This window comes from Paracoccidioides lutzii, assembly GCF_000150705.2.
Source record: "Paracoccidioides lutzii Pb01 unplaced genomic scaffold supercont2.26, whole genome shotgun sequence".
NCBI classification, from domain to species: domain Eukaryota; kingdom Fungi; phylum Ascomycota; class Eurotiomycetes; order Onygenales; family Ajellomycetaceae; genus Paracoccidioides; species Paracoccidioides lutzii.
In genome coordinates this window covers 106,700-131,012 of record NW_015440972.1, presented here as the reverse complement: position 1 = coordinate 131,012, position 24,313 = coordinate 106,700, and the positions used below count along the sequence as shown (strand labels likewise).

At 40.0% G+C, this 24,313-nt stretch overlaps 4 protein-coding genes across 4 annotated transcripts; all 4 read left to right on the top strand.

Annotated features, from left to right (window-relative positions):
- Positions 1 to 1,547: 1,547 nt before the first annotated feature.
- On the top strand, positions 1,548 to 2,574 carry PAAG_07584 (hypothetical protein; the record flags this gene model as incomplete). Its single annotated transcript, XM_015846268.1, has 3 exons — positions 1,548 to 1,790; positions 1,919 to 2,013; positions 2,076 to 2,574. The coding sequence occupies 3 exons, from the start codon at positions 1,548 to 1,550 to the stop codon at positions 2,572 to 2,574; spliced, it is 837 nt and encodes a 278-aa protein (XP_015700751.1).
- Positions 2,575 to 4,810: 2,236 nt separating this feature from the next.
- On the top strand, positions 4,811 to 6,414 carry PAAG_07583 (pepsin A; the record flags this gene model as incomplete). The annotated part of the gene is made up of 3 exons (XM_002790238.2): positions 4,811 to 5,014; positions 5,103 to 6,159; positions 6,230 to 6,414. 3 exons carry the CDS (start codon positions 4,811 to 4,813, stop codon positions 6,412 to 6,414), a joined length of 1,446 nt encoding a protein of 481 aa, XP_002790284.2.
- Positions 6,415 to 18,486: 12,072 nt separating this feature from the next.
- PAAG_07582 (hypothetical protein) lies at positions 18,487 to 20,513 on the top strand (the record flags this gene model as incomplete). Its single annotated transcript, XM_015846267.1, has 5 exons — positions 18,487 to 18,837; positions 18,987 to 19,051; positions 19,151 to 19,447; positions 19,618 to 19,799; positions 19,936 to 20,513. 5 exons carry the CDS (start codon positions 18,487 to 18,489, stop codon positions 20,511 to 20,513), a joined length of 1,473 nt encoding a protein of 490 aa, XP_015700750.1.
- A 670-nt stretch (positions 20,514 to 21,183) lies between these two features.
- On the top strand, positions 21,184 to 22,625 carry PAAG_07581 (hypothetical protein; the record flags this gene model as incomplete). Its single annotated transcript, XM_015846266.1, has 6 exons — positions 21,184 to 21,316; positions 21,465 to 21,634; positions 21,762 to 21,832; positions 21,900 to 21,983; positions 22,067 to 22,188; positions 22,336 to 22,625. The coding sequence occupies 6 exons, from the start codon at positions 21,184 to 21,186 to the stop codon at positions 22,623 to 22,625; spliced, it is 870 nt and encodes a 289-aa protein (XP_015700749.1).
- Positions 22,626 to 24,313: the final 1,688 nt, after the last annotated feature.

Here is a 24,313-nt window from a genome sequence, read left to right as displayed (position 1 = left end):
GAATCCCTTGATTCGTCTTTCCTAAGTATTACAGAGCATACTTTTTTGAATTTATTTCAGGCTTCTTGGCCTTGGCCAATAGGACAACATCGGCTTTGTCTTCACCGCGTCATATGACGTATAAACACGTCGGTCCAACCTCTGATAGTCACTGGAATTATGTTGTAATTCTACAGGGGGTGGCTCTATACAGAGAGCCTTTAGTGAACTTCGCATGCTCGAATAAATCCTGGGGAGCGGTGGGCAAAGCAATCGCCACTGCATTAAGCCTTTTTCATGGCGCTTGGGAAACCCACATGGGTATTAAACCTTCGAACGTTGTTCTTAATGGGATTGGAAACGCAGTGTGCTTTCGACATCAGAGCGTTGGTGGAGTCATACATGTGTTACGTTCCCCAGAGATTCAAGATGAGATATCACCTGATGAAATCCCGAATTAAGTGCGTGAATCGAATGACATTTGGGCTTACGGAAAGTTTGTATTAGAGATCATTCTACATGCAGAAGACAGCCCTATTGCGAGGACGGATTGCTGAAAATTTGCATGCACGCATGACTAGTTATAATTGAAGAAATTTCAGAACTGGAATTTTTTGGTATTGACATCAATCAAATCAGTGCAACCACAAAATATAGCTTTCCATCAACCTTCCCTTGATTCGCTTCGATAATCGTTTTCAGTTAATATCATCTTCGTCAAATCCTCTATTTGTTCTAAGATCTTCACGAATCGTCAGCTGTAACGAAAACATCTGTTTTTGTAATGCCAGCAGATATGAATGTGGGCTGTGTATGAAAATTTTGAAACTGAATTGAGACTGTGGAATCACTGCAGACAGAGTGCCTATCACTCATGATGTGACTGATTCTAGGAGATGTTCAGGACTATAGAGATAGGCACAACATATTCGCAACTCTCCAAATCATCATTCTTGGTTGCAATGTTCCGAAGACTTCAACACCAGCGAATGGCTTCTGCAACATACACATTAGCACTGTGCTGACTATGTTGAGGATCTAAAGATTGGGTTGTAATTACGCCGTAGCTGCTCTATTCAATTAAAATAGAGTGTAGAACTAGAGTGAGCATACGGAGGAGAGAGCACTTGAATTTTGTATCTGAAGTTGTGTATGCACCATGCGTGATTCTGAATAGGTGACTGACTACTTTTTAGCGGTGGGTCATGGCTGGGAAGAGGTATCACTTTTAAATTGCCAACCCTTCGATAAGAGTTGACTCTTGAGGTCTCTTAATACCCCAACACCCCATAATTGCTTTTTGCGTTTTCTCAACAAATCAATTGTTTGCCGAGGATTTCCTTTAACATTAACTGTCAGAAGGTCCAGCACCTCAGTCTCTCCCACTCTCATCCAATTCCTGCGCTGTATCACCCCAATTCCCAGTGGCATAAACACAAACATTCGTACCCCACCCCAACTCGACAAATCCACCTGTCTTCTTCTACCGGGTTTAAGCTCCACATTGCTCCACATCACGAACACCTCAACCAAACAGCAGCTCAAGCAAACGCGAACAAAATCACAGAATGGCAGCCCCACGATCAACCTCCATCCGTGCCCTGCGCTTGCTAGCCAAACAACATGCGCCAGAGCCCTCAGCCCTGGCCAGCATGGCCCCTTTCCGCCGCTCATTGCACATCACCGGAGCTTTCTCCGGACAACCCGCCCGCGGCCCGGATGCCAACGCCATCTACCGCTCGCGCACCCTAGGTGATCTGCGCGCTGAGTGCGAGAGGAGAAATCTCAGGCCTGGAGGAACTAAGGCTGAGGTATGGTTTTAGACAATATTTTATTATCATTATTTTAAATTTAAAAGGAGTGTTTTTGAGATTGTATATTGCCGTGAAGTGAAAGATGACTTGCACGCCTAATTTGTTGTATGTCTACTACAATATAGCTCGTGGACCGCCTAGCAAATCATGACATTCTCCAATCACGCGCGTTCAGCATTGCCATGAGGAAGATTGACAGTCGCACTGTGGATAGTGGAAGGTATGTCATATCCGCCACCCCATTTTCCCAAATCCTATACACCTACGAACATAATCCTCCAGCCCAACCCGCAGCTTCAATACCTCCCGCGCGCACAAAGCCGTCAATGACACCTCCACCATCGATTTCGCCTACATGCCACAGGGCATCGACCTCCCTCCCTCCTCCGCTACAAACGGCACCCCCATCCCAATCCTCCCAGACGCCTTCTCGCACTACCAACTCATCTCCAACGATAACGACAGCAACGGTAGAAATCCCATGAAACCCCAAATCTACAACGTCTCCGGCGACGGCGCGGAGGTCAGCCCCATGAGCGAGGTGGTGGATAACCATGCTGTGGAGTTTGATCCGTTTGAGCTTACGGAGACGGTGAGGAGGGCGAGGGGGAATATGGGGGATGCGGAGGGGATAGAGGGGACGGAAGGGACGGAGGATGGGACGGTTAGCGGGGTTGCAAGACAGTTGTGGGAGGGGATTGTGGAGGATTTGTTGGGGAAGAGTAGTGGGAGTGGCAGTGGAGAGGGGTTAGAAGGTAGGAAGAAGGTTGGAGGATGGTGATGAGGAAAAGGGGTATATAGCGAGAGGGGAGATTGAGAATATGGCTACTGTCCCATGCCTCTCTTCTTGCCAGCTCATTCTTGTTTTTCAAGTTCTATATACGTTAATGTAAGGTGGGGATGCAGAGGTGCTGGGAACCTCTATCACGACTCTGTCCTGCGGCAAGTCCCTCTTTTTATGTATTTAATTGTTGTGGACTTCAAAAGAGTTCTTTGTATTCTATATATGCCTTCTTGTAGTTTCCTTGGGTGGGTTGAAGGTAATTCACCTAAACTTTCTTTTGTTTCTACATGCTGCTCTAGTTAACGCTCCACATGCACTGCACTCTGGAAATAAAGAAAACTGTAAAATGAGCCCGCTCAAGTAGCCTGTTTTCATCAGCTTTTATTTATGTATTCTACCTCTGCTAATCCTTTTATATAGGATCTAAATGTTCTGCGTACAGCTATGTATCTGCATCATCTCGACTGTTTCGACAAATGCGTTTTCAATTTTTGAGAACGAGTCCCAACCGCCTGTTAACATATCTAAAGACTACCGCATATTATTCCTCCATATCAAGGTACCAATTATGAGTATATATCTGTACTAATAATATGGTAGCTCGTTCAATTATCTGCCATCAGATAAACGGTAAACTTCGTAAATTGGAGAATGCACGGATCGAAAGCAGGATATTATAATGATGGACAAATTGATTTCTTCAAACGAAGACACACTATGGGCATATCTTCCTAGTACCAAATTCCCTATTTAACATTGTTTCCATGCTCTGGACCACGGTGGCTTTGTATTTAAGTAGAGACCCAAGACGCCAGGGGCGATCCAGATGGAGTCGAGAGGTGTTCGTGTATGTGGAGGGGGCGGCATTGCATAACCCAGTTCTAGCGGCTCCAACCATATGGAGTAAAAGGCTTGGATGAAACAAATAGAAGACCACATTCTGGCTTTTTTGATTTCCCCTTCTTGTGCTTTACTTTGTTTATTTATTGTTTTGAAGCTTTTTCGAATGTGAGAACCCCTTTTTGCTTTGCCTTGTTACTTTGACGCCAGCAAGCGAACGGTGCATGAACATGGTAGGTAACCGAGTGAGATTTTGATGCCTGAGGTCGGAGAGAAGCAGGTTGTAGCTGGCAGGTGGTTGGACTACCGAGATACCAGAGGCAAGAGCAGACTGGGATGTTCGGAGAATAGATAGTTTGGGATATCCATGGAAAGATGGAAAGGGATGAGGCAGATGAACAAGATGAATTGCATCTCTGACTTTCAAGATAACAATTTCTAATTATGCGGCAGGCAAGATTGAGATTTGGTAGTCAATCAAAATGAATCGTCGATGTGTCGCAACCTGTAACAACTACTTCCCCCGTCCTAGTACTCAGTGTGTGAAGACTTGGGAAACAATCTGAGACTCGCCGACAAGCTACAATCCAGCAACTTTGGTCGACAAGCAGCGCAGCACAGCAGTGGACGGACATGGACCAATTAACAGGTCGTTAGCAAGATTCTGGGACTCTCATTGGTGCGTGAACTGGTGGCTCATTCAGACTGGGTAATCAAACAGTCATGCCAACCAGCATGGATGGAGTCGCATGGGTTGCAACCGATGGCAGATGCAAAGGCAGGGTCTTCAGCTAGTCCGCAACTGGAAAGGGGCTTTGGAGAATTGCCAAGACCTCCAGGGCTGGTGTGTCTCTTGACAATCCATCCGTCAATTCAGTTCTCATCTTCTCATCTTCCTCTACTTCTTCTGCTCATCCACTCTTTCCCCCTCTTCTTTCTTAATTTCAAATTCCTGTCGTTTCTGTATTTCGGTTCTTTGTTTGCTTTTGTTTTTGTCCTTTTTGTCTGGTCGAGTATTAGCATTGTCGTTCCCTTGTGTTCCGGGTCTCTTGACTGAGTTTCTCCGCAATTTATTCGCCTTCTCCAACCTAACCGCGATGCATCCATTTAATACCTAATGACCTTAAACCCTTCTCTTCTTTCTTCCTTTTGCCATCTGATTGGATATCCTTCATATTTCAGTTCAATTGGTCAATCGCAGACGGCACTCCTTCCTCAGCACCCCTTGACACTCTAGCCTTTGATTTCATGTTGAATGGTTTATATCAACTGGAACCAGAGCGGGATCATACACCAGAACCAAAGTTCGAGCTGACTCGAAAGTATCGAAGCTGTTTGCCTTGGCAAATGACGAATCCAAACTGTTTTTCGCACCAGATTCTTCTTTAGAATCATGGGTTTTTCATCATGGCTTCTGCCAGTAGCATTGCTGTCTATGGGCGTCACAGCCTTCTACCCGTGCGAGTATATAACTCATGGCATGCTTCCCAATTCACAATCAACCAAAGTGGACCTGAAAGAGCGGTTCTTCCCATATGTCCTCAGTGGGAAGAATAAAGATGATGTCAAGCCAGCTCTCAAATTGGATATCGTGAAGGTAAGTGGTTTTGATCATAAATATTGCCCTGTGCACAACCTAAAGTCCATGCATCTACAACACATATATTAACATAAGTCCTTTTCAGGCTCGTCGGAAAAACAATTTTGAAGCTTTTGGTGGAGATCCCACAACAGTACCACATAGTCTCCCAATCAACACTGATGGGTACGACTTTTCCTATTTTTCAACTATGCACTTCGGTTCCAACCAACAACCTATGTGGATGCTAATCGACACGGGCGCTTCTAATACGTGGCTGGTCGGTTCCAACTGCATTGCCGATCCTTGCAAGATACATAATTCCTTTGGTAGAGAAGATTCGAATACCCTATCAATCACAGATATCCCATTTGATGTTACTTATGGTTCGGGAGACGTATCTGGAATCATTGTTAATGATTCCGTCTCTTTCGCTGGATTCAATCTAACCATGGGGTTTGGTTCTGCGCTGGAAATGTCTGACCACTTTTCGAATTATCCCATGGACGGCATTTTGGGTTTAGGGCGTGCTGTTGAGAAAACAATGAAGACACCAACGATTATGCAAGCGTTACGAAAGGCTGGGTTGCTGGAGAAGCATATAATTGCAGTTAATCTTCAGCGCCACATGGATGGGGCCAAGGATGGGCAAATCGTATTTGGCGATATCGATAAGACTAAATTTACCGGAGAAATTTCGTACACACAAACCCTAGCGAACGTGGATCATTGGGAAATCCTATTGGAAGACCTTGTTATTAATGATATGCCGTTAAAACTCAAAAATAAAAAGGGCATATTCGACACCGGCACTTCGTTCATACTCATGCCTTTTAATGATGCGCAACTTATCCACAACGAAATCCCAGACTCCGTAAAGAGTTCTGACTCAGAGACCAACTTCGATATCCCTTGCTCGACAAAGGCAAAGATCGAGCTTGCCATTTCCGGTGTGAGATATGCCATATCCCCTAAGGATTACGTTGGCGACTCCACCTCGAACAGCATGTGCCGGTCGCGGATCGTGGGCCATCAGCCCTTTGAAGCTGACGAATGGCTCCTTGGCGCTGCATTTTTGAAAAACGTCTATATCGTGTTTGATTTTGACGACAATCGGATTGGCCTTGCGAAGCGGATGTCTGATGAGAATTCAACTCCAACAGGTATGCCTTTTATCCCTATCCGTGCATCGTATTCATTACCATATACTTACTCATGTTTCCTCGTCTCCAGTTCCTCCCGCCCGATCCGGATCCATTTCTGCTCCTGCAGACTTGCGTCCTGTTGGTCCCAGTGGGACCACCGGACTTGCAACACAACCTACGAAATCCATGGGTTCAGATGGTGTATTGCTACCCATATTTGATGAGCCATTCTGGGTTTCCCTTACTCTTTCTCTGGCAACGTTTTTACTATAAGACCCAATCATCTTCTCAAAATGGGTGTTGGCGAAGCATTCAATAGGATTTACAGATACCGTGATATAAAGATAATCGCTCTTGAATTGGAAAATGTGAAATCAAAATGGGTGTTGGCGAAGCATTCAACAGGATTTACAGATACCGTGATATAAAAGGTAATCGCTTTTGAATTGAAAAAGTTGAAACCTGTCGCTTAATTCCATGACGTCACAACCGTTTACACAGCTTTTCATTCGCCACAGTGTTTGATAGATATTATATGTTAATCCAATCTGACCGTTGGAACCAAAATAACCTTAAAATCATTGTGGTTTTACCTAACTCAGAATGTTCTATATATACCACGCCATGCCGTTTTTCTTTCTCTATCTACCACATCTTCCACACTGTAGATACATCATACCCTTATTGTACTTTTAATTCATAATCCTTGTCATCACCATCTGATACTTTTCAGCGAATTTCGTCTTTTATTATCATTTCATTTGCCGTTGCTTCAACTACTCTTCTGCGTTATTCGTTTTCTTTTCTTTTATATTTCAAACTAAGCTGGCACTGACATACCATCACTCTCACCATCATGATTCTTTCCTCCTTCTTTCTCTCTCACTTTCACACATTCTAGTGTTAATGCTGGGTCTGCCATTCATCTCATCTTCTATACATTTCAAATACATACCATAATTATTTGCATACCAAACCCTCAATCTGCGAAAACAACATTCTCCCACGCTTGCCCTAATAACAACAGTTAAAATACTTTTCTACCCGCAAATTGTTCATCTGCTACGTTTTCCCTTTAATGGATGGATGCAATGGAACAGAAACGGGGTTATTAATGAAGAATTAGTTTTCTGAAAGCAAAATATGATTTCTGATTCGACTGAGATAATGAAAAGTAAAATTTGTTGGAGCCTAGGCTTCCTATTATGGACTAGCCTAGCGCGCCGCACAGTAGTATATAGCATCCCCAAGATAGGCTACCAATACAACCAATTCAAACGTCTAACAGGTTATGGCCTGGATAGCTTGTTCCTTTTTTTTTTTTTTCTTTTTTTTTTTCTTTTTTTTTTTGAAGAGTCTTCCACATACTACTTTTTCTTCTTCTTTTATCTGAGGTATAAAACTTCTCATGTGGACTACATCATTGAATTGTAGCAAAAACTTGACAAAAATGACTGTTTTGAAAGCTTTGATTATAAGAAAAAGATTGAATCAGAAGAGATAACAGATGCCTTCAAGAACATGTACTGCAGAATCATTGAATACCTCTGTGAGCAACAACATAAATAGAGATGAATACAATACATCTACTCCTGGGCCTAGAGGAGAAACTAACTAAAAAAATGAAATAAATATAAATAAAAGCAATATGAATATGATGTGAATGATGATGAAATATATAAAAAGACAGAACAGATAGATAAAAATACTCATACAAAGACTAGGAAGAAACTCAGATTCTTTGTCAAATATTATTAAAAATTTTATTAAAAATAAAGTTGATAAATTTTATAATGATGCAAAAATTAAGTTGAAAGGAAAGTATGCAGTTATTCTCACTGAAGTCAATTATATCAAATGAAAAAGCTCTATTCTTGCAGATGCTCATTTGATTCAAGCAAAAGATGTTCTCAACAAACAACAAACAGCACCTTCTATTACAGTTTCTCTGGAAATTAAGCTTTGAAATAAAAAAAATAAACTTCTTTACTCCTTAAATATGACTGTATGTGATTTTCTGAGATCACTGAATGAAGATTTCTATCTCACAACAATTATATGAAAGAATCTTGCTTAATGCTACACTATATCTTATACAAAAGAACATCTTCAAATTACTAAAAAGTTAAAAGATTTGCAGTTCAAAAATAATAATTTTTATATTTATCTTATAACTTTTTGAGATCTAAAGATACAACTTGTTGTAGAGGATTAAGCTCTAAGAACTAGAGGCTAGTCCTCCTATATAATAAGGATGAATTGCTTGGGAAAGGGAAGAAAAGAATGAGATGAGAACATGAGCTTAAGCAAGCTCATATAGCATAATCACATACACACATGCAAACAATGACTAGGCTGAGTCAGCCAGCTAGAGTGAATCTATGGGTTCAGCTCCTTATAATACCCCCTTTCTCCCTCTTTGTTGCAGGTCTTTACAACTATTTAAAGCTCTTTTTACATCTAATTTTACCTGCTGAGAGGCCTTCCAAGTGTTCAAAGCCTTCACTTCTTGTAGGAGACTCATACCATTCCATGTAGGCTTAGCTCAACCTACTCATTTAACAAGGTATTGCTTTTTCCTCTGGTAGATTTGTTCACCTCAAATTTTCTCAATCTCAAACTCAGGTCCTTTCAAAGTCTCTATAATGAGTGGCTGTCAGTCAGTTTGCCTCTGACTAGACAGGGAATCCATCACTGCAGCATGTAGAAGCTTTACATTAATGACATTGTAAATGTCAAATGAGACATTCAGTCAGTAAGCATGAAATTCTATCTTTTCTAGCACAGTATATTAATTGTATTTTTCATTCAGCTTCTTGCACAGGTGATTAGTTCTTATGTTCTCTAAGTTCAACCAGACCTTATCTTCAGGTTAAAAGCTTGAAGCTAAGTTTATTCATCTATTCATATAGTTCTTTTGAGATTGCTGAGCATCTGTCATTTTTACTTGAGTTCACTTCAATATTTTGTGAGTCTTCTTCATATAATTATCTGCAAACTCAATGAGATTATATGACATTTCAACAGAGAGTATATCAGCTATATCAATGAAGAAGATATGAAAAAGATGTGTTAAAAAGAATAAACTTACATCTGTTGAGACAGCATCTCTATTATTGATGATCAGCTCTGCCAGAAGAAGTCATTCATACCAGTCATCCTGTTAAAAGCTAATATACTTGTGTAGGTAGATTTTCAGAGTCTAATTCATTCACTCTGTAGCTCTGTCAGTCTCTGAGTGATAGACTGTGAAGAGTCATCTCTTAATATCTAATTTCTCACACACCTGAGTTCAAAATATGCTTGTGAAAGCTGACTCTCAATCTGACACTACTGTCTTAGAAATGCTATGTCAAGAGATGATGTTGTGAAGGAACACTCTAGCCACTGTCTTCACATCAGTTTTCTTAACTGCTTGTAATATAATTCTCTTGATCAATCTGTCTATTATAATCATGATGTTTATATATTTTTTAAAGCTTGATAAGTTCACAATAAAGTTTATGAAAAGCTTTTGTCATATGTATTCAGGAATGAGAAGAGGCTTAAGCAGTCCCTGACATCAATCTCTTCATGTGATGTTTGATCTGCAAAGATGACAGTTCCTGATCATTCTTTTCACATCAGCAGCATAGTCTGACCAGTAGAACTCATGTTTTAGAACTTCTGTCATTTGCTCTCACCCAGGATAATCAGTAAGAGATAAGTTATGAGCCTTATATACTAATCTGATTCAAAGAGATTTAAAGTCTGGTACTCACTTACAATCTCAAAAGAGAAGCTCTCTGGTCTCATTTAAAGAGCACTCAGAGACAGAGGCCTTAATGCTGAGTTCAGAAGAAAATCTAAATCTTCTCTTATGAAGAGTCTACTTCAGACACTGCAGAATTTTATCATTTTTGTGAGTCTCATTTTACTGAGCTTGAAAAGACATCTCAGGTTTCACACTAGTAGCAGTCACTATTGATTTCATTTCAGATGTCAGTATATTAAACTTAAGTAGTTGAGCTTGTCTCTGCTTGATTCTCTCATCATCAGTACTCTGTGACATGTTCTGCTCTCTTCATAATAGAGTATCTGGTTCAGTGTTCAACTTCCTTAGCTGGTAATCAATTCTGAAGTTGAATTGATAGAGAATATCCATTCAATGTAGCTGTCTTTCATTTAGTCTGCATGTAGTCATGAAGTATTCTAAATTCTTATGATCTATGAGAATCTTGAATTCCTTTACACATTATAGCTCAGCATTTTATTTCTTTAAATACTCAATTATTGCTAATAACTTCTTATCATAAATCTCATAGTTGCATTCTGCAGGTGAATACTTGTGAGAGAAGAAGGCACATGAGTGTAGAATGCTCTGCTCATCATATTATAGCAGCACTTCTCCTGAGACATAACCTGAGAAGTCTGTTTTCAATATAGTCTCACAGTCAGTGTCAAATTGAAGCAGGATTGAAGTAGAGATAAACATTAATTTTAAACACTTAAAAGCTTCTTCAGTCTTGCTCATTCACAAAAAAGGAACATTCTTGCATGTAAAAATTATCAGTGAGATCATAATCTTTGAGAAATCTCTGATAAATCATCTATAGAAATTAATAAAGCTTAAAAATTCTTATACACTCTTAAAAGTAGTAGATATCACTCATTTCAAAACAGCTTTAATCTTCTCTGGATTCATTTGTATACCCTTGCCTGCTTCAATGATGAATTTAATATATTTTGTACTGTTCATCTTGAACTCACTTTTTCTGATGTCTGCCTGCAGGCCTGCTTTCTGTAGATGTATAAGTATCTTTTGTACATACTCATGATGCTCCTGTAAGCTTCTTAAGGAAAATATCAAGATGTCATCTAAATAAACTGAGCAGAAGTCATCTAAATATTCACATAATGCTCAGTTGATATATTTTTGAAATGTGCTCAAAGCATTGGCCAAATCAAAGAGTGTAACCAGCTACTCAAATAGTCTGTATCTGATTCTAAAGACTGTTATCCACTCATCACCTTTTGTGATTCAAATCTTGTGAAAAGCTGCAATAATATCCAGCTTAGTGAATCATTTAGCTCATTTAATTCACTGTAGAGTCTCACTGATTAATGATAAAAGATATCAATTCTTTCAAGTAATTTTGTTAAGAGTTCAATAATTCACATAGAATCTTAGTCCACCCCTAAACTTCTTTGCAAATAGTATGAGAGCAGTCATGGGAGAGTTACTTACTTTAATAAAACTCTTATCTATATAATCTGTAAGAGTCTTTTGCAAAGTCAGTAGTTTCTCTCAAGATATATTATATAATGAGCTCTAATAGGGTTGTTCTGTGCTACCATTAACTTTTTTGATCAGTTCAATCTCATGATCTCTATCTGGGCCATGAAGTGAGAGTAGAGTGTTGGCAGCTTCCTTATCAAATATGTTTAAAAACTCATGATAATGTTCAGGCAGCTTTTCTCTAAGGTCAATCTTTGGTTTCACTTCTAAAGTCTTTTGAATATCAGTTAAACTGACAGTGAAGATCTCAATGTTTCACTTCTCTTAAGTGCTCACAAGCCTAAAGAAGCTTATAGCAGAGATGAGAATCACATCAGCTTTTGCATTTGAACTAGACTTTATCTCTATGCCACTCTCTTCAAATCTCACAATTCTTTGATAAGAGATCATGGTCATCTTTTGCTGGGCCAGCCAGGGGTCACCTAGATACATATCATGACTATGTAATTCATTCACCACATAGAGAAAAGCCTGTTCAGTTACATGACCACATATATTAATTTGAATGTCAGTCACCATGCTCATGGAGAGTATTATAGAGTCTTCAAAGCCAGTCATTTTAACAGGAGGAATTTCAATACACAGGAGCTTATACTTGTTAACATAGAATTGAGAAATAAGATCATAGATATTACATTCACTGTCTATCATTGCTTTAGTTGAAAAGTGTAAAGGGTTAAGCTCTAAGAACTAGAGGCTAGTCCTCCTATATAACAAGGACGAATTGCTTAAGAAAGGGAAGAAAAGAATGAGATGAGAACTCAAGCTTAAGCAAGCTCACGTAGCATGATTATGTGCGCATATGTGAATGATGACTAGACTGAGTCAGCCAGTCAGAGCAAATCTAGAGGTTCAATTCCTTATAATACCCCCCTTCTCCCTCTTTGTTGCAGGTTTTTATGACTATTTAAAGCCCTCTTTACATCTAATTTTGCCTGCTGAGAGGCCTCCCAAGTGTTCAAGACCTTCACTTCTTGTAGTAGACTCACATCATTCCATGTAGGCTCAGCCTAACCTACTCATTTAACAAGGTATTGCTTTTTTCTTCAGTAGGTTTATTCACTCTGAATTTCCTCAATCTCAAACTCAGATCCTTCTGAGGTCTCTATAGCAGGTGACTGCCAGTCAGTTTGCCTCTGACTAGGCAGAGAATTCATTGCTGCAGCATGTAGGAGCTTTACATTAAAGATATTGTGAATGCTAAGTGAGACATTCAGTCAGTAAGTATGAAATTCTATCTTTTCTAGTACAGTATATTGATTGTATTTCATATCCAGCTTCTTGCACAGATGATTAGTTCTCATGTTCTCTAAGCTCAACCAGATTTTATCTTCAGATTGAAAGCTTGAAGCTGAGTCTCTTCATCTATTCATATATTTCTTTTGAGATTGCTGAGCATCTGTCATTTTTACTTGAGCTCACTTTAACACTTCATGAGTCTTCCTCATATAATCATCTGCAAACTCAATGAGATTATGTGATGTTTCAACAGGGGGTGCATCAGCTATATCAATGAAGAAGACATGGAAAAGATATGTTAAAAAGAATAAGCTCACACTCATTAAGGCAGCATCTCTATTATTGATAGCCAGCTCTGCTTGAGAGAGTTATTCACATCAGTCATTCTGTTGAAAGCTAATATACTTGCATAGATAGATTTTCAGAGTCTGATTCATTTGCTCTGTAGCTCCATCAGTCTCTGAATAATAGGCTGTAGAGAGTCATCTCTTAATATCTAATTTCTCACACATCTGAGTTCAAAATATACTTGTGAAAGCTGACCATTGATCTGACACTACCACCTTAGAAATGTCATGTTGAGAGATAATGTTGTGAAGAAACACTCTAGTCACTGTCTCTGCATCAGTTTTCTTAACTATCTTTAATATAACTCTCTTGATCAGTCTGTCTGTTATAATCATGATGTTCATGTATTCTTTAGAGCTTGATAAGTTCATAATAAAGTCCATAGAAAGCTCTTGCCACATATGTTCAGAAATAAGGAGAGGCTTAAGCAGTTCCTGATGTTGATCTCTTCATGCAGTGTTTGATCTGCAAAGATAACAGTTTCTGATCATTCTTCTCACATCAGCAGCATAGCCTGACCAGTAGAACTCATGTCTTAGAACTTCTGCCATTTGCTCTCACCCAGGATGGCTGATAAGAGGTGAGTCATGAGCCTCATGCACTAATCTGATTTGAAGAGGTTTGAAGTGTGACACTCACTTACAATCTCAAAAGAGAAGCTCTCTGTTCTCATTTAAAGAGCACTCAAAGATGAAGGCCTTAATGCTGAGTTCAGAAGGAAATCTGAATCTTCTCTTATGAAGAATTTGCTTCAGATGCTGCAGAATCTTATCATTTTTGTGAGCCTCATATCACTAAGCTTGAAGAGACATCTCAGGTTCCACACTGGCAGCAGCCACTATTGATTTCATTCCAGGTGCCAGTACATTAAACTTAAGTAGTTGAGCTTGTCTCTGCTTGATTCTCTCATCATCAGCATCCTGTGACATGTTCTACTCTCTTCATGATAGGGTGTCTGATCCAGCATTCAACTTCTCTGACTGGTAATCAATTCTAAAGTTGAATCAATAGAGAATATCCATTCAATGTAGCTGTTTTTCATTTAGTCTATGTGTAGTCATGAAGTATTCTAAATTCTTATGATCTGTGAGAATCTTGAATTTCTTTACATTTCATAGCTCAGCATTTCATTTCTTTAAACACTCAATTATTGCTAATAACTCCTTATCATGAATCTCATAGTTGCATTCCGCAGGTGAATGCTTGTGAGAGAAGAAGGCACATGAGTGTAGAATGCTCTGCTCATCATATTGTAGTAGCACTCCTTCTGAGATATAATCTAAGAAGTTCATTTCTAATATTATCTCACAATCAGAGTCAAATTGAAGCAGAATTAGAGCAGAGATAAACATTGATTTTAGACACTTAAAAGCTTTCTCAGCCTTGCTCATTCACAAAAAAGAAATATTCTTGTGTGTAAGAATTGTCAGTGAAGTTGCAATCTTTGAGAAATTTCTGATAAATTATCTATAGAAATTGGCAAAGTCTAAAAATCCTCATACATTTTTAAGAGTAGTAGGTATTACTCATTTCAAAACAGCTTTAATCTTCTCTGAATCCATTTGTATACCCTTGCTCACTTCAATGATGAATTCAAGATATTTTGTGCTGTTCACCTTGAACTCACTCTTTCTGATGTCTGCCTACAGACCTGCTTCCTGTAGACACATAAGCATCTTTTGTACATGCTCACAATGCTGTTGTAAGCTTCTTGAGGAAAATATCAAGATGTCATCTAAATAGACTGAGCAGAAGTCATCCAGATATTCATATAATGCTCAGTTGATATATTTTTAAAATATGCTCAGAGTATTGGTCAAATCAAAGAGTGTAATCAGTCACTTAAATAGTCTGTATCTGGTTCTAAAGGCTATCATCCACTCATCATCTTTTATGATTTGAATCTTATAAAAAGCTGCAATAATGTTCAGCTTAGTGAATCATTTAGCCTGTCCAATTCACTGTAGAGTCTCACTGATTAATGATAGAGGATATCAATCCTTTCAGATGATTTTGTTAAGAGCTTGATAGTCCATACAGAATCTTAGCTCACCCTTAGACTTCTTCACAAATAGTACAGAGGTAGCTGCAGGGGAGTTGCTCATTCTAATAAAACTCTTATCTATATAATCTGTAAGAGTCTTTCACAAAGTCAGTAGTTCCTCTTGAGATATATTATATAATAGGCTTCAAGGGGGTTGTTTCATACTACCATCAGCCTTTTTAATCAGTTCAATCCCATGATCTCTACCTGGGCCATGAAGTGGGGGTAGAGTGTTGATGGCTTTCTTATCAAATACATTCAAAAACTCATAATAATGTTCAGACAGCTTTTCTCTAGAGTCAATCTTTGATTTCACTTCTAGAGTCTTTTGAATGTCAGTCAAACTGACAGTGAAGATCTCAATGTTTCACTTCTCTCAAGTGCTTACAAGCCTAAAGAAGTTTATGGTAGAGATGGGAATCACATCAGCTTTTGCATTTGAACTAGGCTCTATTTCTATACCACTCTCTTCAAATCTTACAATTCTTTGATGAGGGATCATAGTCACCTTTTGCTGGGCCAGCCAGGGGTTGTCTAGATACATATCATGATTATATAACTCATTCACTATGTAAAGAAAGATCCATTCAGTTATATAATCATCTATATCAATTTGAATACCAGTTATTATGCTCATGGAGAGTCCTATGGAGTCTTCAAAGCTGGTCATTTTAACAGGAGAAATTTCAATGCACAGGAGCTTATGCTTGTTAACATAGGATTGAGAAATAAGATCATAGATATTACATTTATTGTCTATCATTGCTCTAGTCAAAAAGGCATTATCTACTAGAGCATCAACAGTGAAGGGTTTGAATATCATCTTAGATTTAAATCTTCTCTATTGCTTTTTCATAAGCTTCTTATTTTACTTCTTTCAGTATCTTTTGATTAGAGCTACTCTTTTCTCAAATCCTTACTCATATTCACATCATCATCATCTAGTACCAGCTCAGAGATCATCTTAGCTATCATGGGGGTGGTAGGGCATCTGAGAGGTTTGAATGAGCAGCTCTTAATCATATAATCTCCAGCTCTGCATCTCAGGCACAGGCCTTGCTCTCTTCATTAATTAACCTCTGTCTGATTTATTAATTTGATGTGGTGAGTGCTTAGGGTCATAGTACTAGGAGAGAGATTCATCAGATCATCAGTGGAAGCTTGAGACTGGTTTCATCAGTCAAGAACAGCATGATGAAGTAGAGAGTGTGGATTAGATGTTGTATGATCTGAAGAAGATCTGCTCTCATGATGTTTAGATTACTGTCTTAAAGTCTTAAGCTCAGAGAGTTGATAATCAACTAATCTAAGCTCTTTGCAGTAATTCTTATAAAGAGATGATTCTCTTACATCCATCATGTCTTCTCTCAGCTCCATACTTAGAGCAGATTTTAAATACTTCTTTTTAATGTGATCATCTCATTTGTGATCATCAGCTTCCAGCAGTAGCTGATTAAATTTGAGCAGAAAGTCAAAAAGAGCTCTTCTACTCTGTCATAAATTGTTGAGCTTTTGCATAGTCTTTTTCTGTCATGCAGAATCACTAAAGAGCATGTGTGTTTGCTTCAGTAAGCTCTCTACTGTGAAGTTGATCTTGTTCTTATTATTCTCAACTCAGAGGTAAACTTGAGCTGCTGCCATTTCTTCCAGTCTTAAGTACACATATCAAGCACATTTCTCATTATTATCTAAAGCTTTCCCATCAACTTTAAGTTTTGATTAAAGCTTTAGCTCTCACTAAGAATAGTGCTTCAGATTAGAATCATCATACTTCTCACAGTCTGATAGCTTGGTCTTTGATCTTCTGACTACAATAAGTGATTGCAGGTTCAATTGAGAGAGAATTGATGTTGAAGTGTTCAAAGCTTGTTGTAGATTAGCTATTTCAGCTTGCTGAGCTGCTATTAAATCTCTGTTCTCATGCTGAACCTGTTCCTGCTGTTGAAGAAAGATCATCCATTGTTGTTTGAAGCTGCTGAGGATGTCTTTGCTCATTGCTTTGTGTTGATTCATTTGTTGTACAAGTCTACTGCTTTATCTCATTCAGCTAGACATTTTCAATGTTGCTTGTTCATTTGTTAGCACAATTGCTAACTCAGTCTATTCATATATCAATGCTATCACTGAACTTTGTGATGCAGGATTTAAGGCTTTCAATAGTCTATCATATGTCAGCACATTTGCTGAGCTTTGTGATACAGAATTAAGACTCCCAGTGACCTATCAATGAAAGAAGTGAAGCAATTCATAATGTAGAGGATTAAGCTCTAAGAACTAGAGGCTAGTCCTCCTATATAACAAGGACGAATTGCTTGGGAAAGAGAAGAAAAGAATGAGATGAGAACATAAGCTTAAGCAAGCTCACGTAGCATGATCACGTGCGCACGTGCAAATGATGGCTAGGCTGAGTCAGCCAGCCAGAGTGAATCTAGGGGTTCAGCCCCTTATACTTGTATCTTTAGGTAAAAATTGGACTGAGAGTATCTATCATGATCTATTTATACTAGGACTAAGAAACTGGCAACAGGAATTTGTTAGAATGAAGTTGAATAGTTTCTATATTATTAAGTAGGATTCTATTCAGAATCTGAACCTTGATGAATTAATGAATTAGTTGACTACTCATATCACTACTACTATGACTTATCCCAACTCATTTGCTATGAATATCATCATTGAATGATTTAATGAACATCAATACCACTACTGTGAGAATATAAAGCATATTATCAAACACTGCTAGTTTAAGAATCTGAATCTCACAAGTACTGAATGACAGAAACATAATAAAAAGTGCATTGAAGCATTGAAAAATAGAGATAGAAATAAGACTAAAAATAGAAATAAGAGCAAAAATAGAAATACAAAGAATCTACTTATAAGTCAATCAATTCAAGTATTTTTTGCAATAATTTCTTCAAATATTGAAGAACTTTTGAAAAGCTAGCCAGATTATGGGTGAAATAAGAATAGGATTTGATGGATACAGCAAGTGGAAGACAAGATAAATTGACAGAGAAGATGAATATGATTGATTTGAGCAGGACAGTAGCTAGTCTATATGGTATCTAGTCTGAGGAGAGGTGTTGGAGCCTAGGCTTCCTATTATGGACTAGTGCACTTCACAGTAGTATATAGCACCCCTGAGATAGGTTACCAATACAACCACTTCAGACGTCCAACAAAATTGAACTTTCTTCTCTGGAGGCTAATTGAGTTAAAGCTGGCCGGCTAACGCGTCTGCAGAAGCTTTTGGCTTAAGCGGCTAGGGCGCTAATAAGGTTGCCAGCTCGGTCTATCGGAGGAGATTCGACTAAAATGAGAAGTAAATAATTCATGCATATTTATCCTGGTTTTAGAAGGTTCTGCAGTAGTAAAGGCAACTTGCCCGTATTATTACTATTCAACTGCCAAAAGAAATTATACCATTATCATCATGCTATACCCGGTCACACGGCGCCTTCTCCCTCTTAGTTCACCGTCAAAATCATTGCTGTGTTTGAACCTACAACGATGTCCACAAAGTTTATGGACGGGAGCTGATATTATCGTTGCAAAGTCGACGACAACGACAACTACGTCAAGAAGACACCTCCACCAAACACCCGCCAACTATACATTTCGGCCTGTCTGGATTGAGCAGCGTTTTAAGATGCCATGGATTGAGGCATTACAGCTGCAAAGGGAGAAGGAGAGGTCGGGGGTAGAGAAGGCCGCGAGTGAGGGAACTTCGCCGCCAACGGTGGATTTGAAGCCGAGAAAGATGAGAGATAGTTATGTTAAAACAGTTAGTTTTTCTTTTCCTTGTTTTTTTTTTTTTTTTTTTTTTTTGGGGGGGGGGGGGGAAGGCGGGGGGAGAGGTAATTGCATGGAAGGACGAGATGGTGGAACGATATATCTAATACAACGTCTCTCTTTTCTCCTGCATTATACTAGATACTACCCCTAGCCCAGGACCCATGGCTATTAGATACCTATTTAAATTCCTCAGGACATATCCGGTGAGTTCTTTTTCCCTTCTCAGACACCGCAAAAAATAAGAAGAAAACCCACACCTCCAATATGAATACTTAGAACAAATATCTAACACAATCCCGTAGCTTGGGCTCCCTCCTGCTGGATCTGGACGCGCTGGCCGGCGTCGTCGCATATGGCTACACAGGTGATTCTGTAATGATTGTTACCGCCGCTGTAGACCGTATCACCATTGAGCACATGCTCAAGGAGATATGTGACCTGGAGCTCAGTGGGCAGGTCACGTATGCCACGGGCCGCTCGAGTATGGAGATTTCGCTTCAGGTTGCAAAGGCGCCTGCGGAGGGACAGGCGGTTAAGGAGGAGGATGTGTTGATCACGTGTGCATTTACGATGGTTTCATTAGATCCAACGACGAAGAAGTAGGTTGCCTTTCTTTCTCACGTGGTTATTATCTCTCTCTCTTCTCTACCAGACCGTTCCACTGTGTGTTTTTATAATAGAGAGTTGAGATTAGTCATGGGGTTTGATAATTGTTGGATTTTTGTAAGCTGACTCATTTTTCCGTCCTGTTGCGTTTGTGAGTGGTTAGGCCGGTAGCTGTTGCACCTCTCCTTGTGGAGACGGAGGAAGAGCGGAGGTTGTTTGAGCTTGGGGAGAAGAACTATCTGGCGAAGAAACAGCTGAGAAAAAGGAACTTACTTGAGCAGACACCAAATGATGAGGAGAGTGATCTCATTCATGCCATGTGGACGAAGGAGATGGCATATCAACGTAAGTACCAAACCTAAATCCCAGATAATGTCGTAAGGCCCAGGAAAGGGAACCCCAATGTCAATGGCCAAAAGAAGCCGGCATGTGTCTAGGAAATCACCATTTCAAAGAATATTTAATTCACTAACCCGTACAGACCCTCAAAACCCTGTCACCAGGCCCAAAAATCTCATGCGCATGGAAGACACCGTTCTTAAATCCGCACAGATCATGCAACCGCAATACCGCAACAGACACAATTTCATGATCTTTGGTGGTTTCCTCCTCCAGCAAACTTTTGAGCTTGCTTTCTGCTGTGCTGCAGCATTCTCCAATTCCAGACCGACTTTCCTCTCTCTTGACCCTAGCACCTTCGATAATCCCGTCCCTGTTGGCTCCGTCTTGTATCTTAAGGCGACCGTGTCGTATACTGATTCTCCCATCACCAGCACCAGCAGCGTCAACGGCAACAGCAGTACGCGAAGATTCACAAAAGTCCAAGTACGGGTTGACTCGAAAATGCGTGATATAGAGCACACAACCAAGAAGCCCACTGGCGTGTTCCATTACACATTCCTGGTCGAGAATGATGTTCAGGTTATGCCGCAGTCGTATACTGATTTTATGATCTGGGTTGATGCGAAGAGGAGGGCGCAGAACACCAATAAGAGTTTAGTATCAGGTATTATGGAGAAGGATTCACTTGCTGGGATTCGGGAGGGGTTAACGGAGTGAGCTTGGGGATGTAGATATAGGTTCTTTTTCCTGATATGGGGTGGGATGAGGATGGAATTGCTGTTTGATTTGCATCTTTTCTTTTTAAGGTTTGGATAGATTATTCGTGGTTGCATCTTCCCCCTATGCTTTGATTTATTCCAGAGCTTGTTTAGAATTGCTCTACGTATTGTTTATGCCAAACAGGAGCTGATTTCGGTTATCGAACTTGGACTCTTATAGCCCTTGAGGACTGGATAACAAATCATTCCACATTGAAATTTGTAAAATCGCGTTGAGATGTGGAAAGAGGGCAACCAAAAACAACAGGGGACAAGTGTAAAGTTGGCTACAGAGCTCCGACACATAGAGTATTGAGATACCCTTCAAATTTCAATGCCTTGCTGTGGTTAAACTTCGGAATTCTTGTTCTGGTTCTCGGCATTGCTATGGTTTTAATATCGGGATGTCACCTGATTTTGTGGTCCAAGCTCCTTTGGCCAATCAATCCACGTGAGCATCCAAGATCAATAAAGTGTTATGAGGATTTCTCTCTCTTCACCCTTAACAAATATCATCTGTCCAACCTCAGAGGAGATACCTCCTAACTGGAGCTATTATTTATGGCCCATCCGATTGATTCGTTGTAGTTCTTTCTATCTTTTTAGTGAATATTTTAAAGTCTCCAGTAATGTCTCTTCCCAACATTTGGCACCATCGCAAGGTGGCCGAGACATCATCCCGCTCTTGCGAAATCTGCTACAAACCATCCTCTAGCGTGTTGATTACTCCAGATAACAAGGCAAGTATAGAGCACACCAATGGTATTTATGTGTAAATATGAAAGATGTGGACACACTAACTTTTGATCTTTTGCTGTTGCGGATTGTTTTGGAAATTTGGGATTGTAGGACTTTTTTTACGTTTGCCCAATCCATCTAACAGACCGCGGATTTTGTTCGCCTATTGTAGATGAGGAGGAGGTTGCCGCAAAGAAAAAGAAAGAGGAACTAGACAAGGAGATTGAAAAGGTGAAGCAGGAATATGAGGAGAAAATGAATCGTAAAAAACTAAAAGAGAAGGAGAAAAAGGACGGCGTTGAAAAGGAGAATAAGAAGGCAGAAAAGGAGAAGGATGATAAAGTGAGTTATTTTACTGGCACAAGGGATTTGTCCCTTTTTACTTTCCTCTCTTGAGAGGGGATTGCGGAGCCCGATGATTTGGGGAAATACGTTCACATGTCCATGGAGTGAGTACTGAATGATGCAGATCAAATCTATTCAGAACAGCGGGGCTGAAACGCACATGGATGACACACCCCGCATTTTTGCCCTCCACAAGTACGTGTGTCTGTGCATATCGTTGCTGTTGTATATCTATTCAATATTTACTAACAGAACCCTGAAGGAACTTCTACCAAATGCGCATTGACCGGATTCGGAAAAAGGAAATTGCTAGACGGAACACGGAGCGCTTTAAAAATCCAGACCTGTTCCCATCAACTCCGAAAACAGATTTATGAAGGCGGTGGAAACTACCGCAACTTGGTTTCACGGAACGCTTTAAAAATCCAGACCTGTTCCCATCAACTCCGAAAACAGATTTATGAAAGCGGTGGAAACTGCCACAACTTGGTTTTTCACGAGCTTGGCTTCCCCCACCCACCACGACAATCGGGCGAAACAGCTGGAGACACGTTTATTAACATAAGGTATACGAACAAAAACATTCTGTAGGAACTAGTTAATGCCATGGCTAATGCATGGCATAGCATGGTGTGGCAGTCATCATGATCATCCCTTCGATTTGGAATTGGTCTGCCAACCATTTTGAGCATTTTCAGGCGACTCTGCTGCCGGTTTGTCATCAGTCGAAGACGAGTGGAAAAAGAGAAGGGCCTGCGACAAGGATCACGATGACACTCTGCAGAGGGTAATGAGAGCGCACACAAAGCCTACAGATGATTTTACTTCTTTAGGAAAGAGGGTAAACGTCATACCGAGGGCGCTAGTCCGGTCTTATCGCTTTACGCCGCTTAGAGCACCGCCTCCACTGGATGAATCTGGAACCATGGCGGTCTTTGCGCCGGATTTTGGTCGGGTACATTCCTCCCTCTCGCAGTTCTCAGGTTGAAGGTAAGCGCTAAAGCAAAAACGTGGTGCTTCTTCTCGGTTAAATTTCCCTCGTGGTCAGCATTGGGGTAGGGATGAGGACGATAGCTATTGAGTGACAATTCTTTTGCCATGGCTGTCATTACTGGTTTCTCATTATCCGAAACCTGACCATACCTTCAGCCTTACGACTGGGTTTTACACGTACATTGGCAGACGTTTGTACCAGGAAAAAAAAAAAAAAAAAAAAAAAACCTTCCTGCGCCAACAAGTTGATCTCACCTGTCATCGAAATATTATTACAGGGTTTTGGAGTGCGGTGTGGTTCTGTTTGGGAACGCAAATTGTTTTGTCAAATTTCAACAGGGAACATGCTGTCGAATGTGGATAGAACGTGTGTTGCCGTCGAATATTTGAATGAACATTAATATCAACGGAGTTACGTTATTTCCGTACGTTCTAACATGCGACGTTCGAATCGACCGAGAACGCGTTTTAACCAAAGACTGTAAACTACCCATAGGTATGCAAATCTTTGTCCGTCTTTGCCCGGAGCCATTGCCTTATTCTCTGTTCTCTTTGCAAACGCCTCGCGAATGCTCCATCGTTGGATGCTTAGTCAAGTGCTGTATCTTGCTGCATATCGTTTCCTCAACGGCTCTGTATTTAAGCCGTGGAGCACCTTTGGAAAGACCTACCCCCTATTAGGTCCTTCTGCTGAAATAGCAAGCCAGGGTGCCTTCCATTCCTTCACCATTAACTTATTTAGTTCTCGCGTGGCGTTGCAGTGGAAAATTAGTTGATCACTTGGGGAAGTATATATGTTACATATTTTACTTCCACTTCTATCATTTTCTCTCCACCTCGCTTGATACGTGATGAATTTTGTACTGATTCCCTTGACTCTCTATTCATTGTACGAAGAGGATGATGAAACGCGGTCTCCACTATTCTAAATGAGAACCTCAAAAAGAATGTCGATCCATAGTTTTTAAGAAGCGATCCTGGCGGGCATTTCTACATATTATCCGACCAGGTGTTTATGCTTCGATAACTACATGCGATGGATTTACACGTATTATTATGGTTCGAATGTTGCGGTGTGTACTTTACATGCGCCCTCTTTGCGGCTTTCTCCCATGATTTCTGGTTTTAAATTTCCCTGCGTATCGAGGCCGTCCGAGATATTCCTTGCAGACTACGAGAGTTGAACAAGAGTGTTTTTTCAGCTCAGCTATTTAGTTGCTCCAAGAAATTGGAGCCGAGTGTTGTCCGCCATCGCCTTTTGCCCTTGATGAATTTTTCGAGCATATTTGCGTCCCACTGCTTTTTAAGTCAGGGCACTAAGAACTATCAAATATCGTGCCTATTTCGACACAATGCCATGTATTGGTCGGGTTTCATAATTTCCACCGCCTCTAAAGCCTATTCAAGATCATTAACCGCCTTAACACAAAGATTCTGCACAGTTAAAATGTCTCTCATCGCTCAATTCTTCCATTATCTATCTACATATACAAACCATGAAAACCAGCCGACTACTTTTTAGAAGCGTACCTATAATTGTATTTTTATTTTCTCTCTTTCCCTTTTAAAAGGTTTAGTATTTGTTATAGTACTTTGTGAAGAGCTACTATCGCTGCTGTTCCCCGCCCCTTTTCCCCCTCACAGGTCTGTCCATCACTCGCCGTATTCGATACCAAGTAGGTC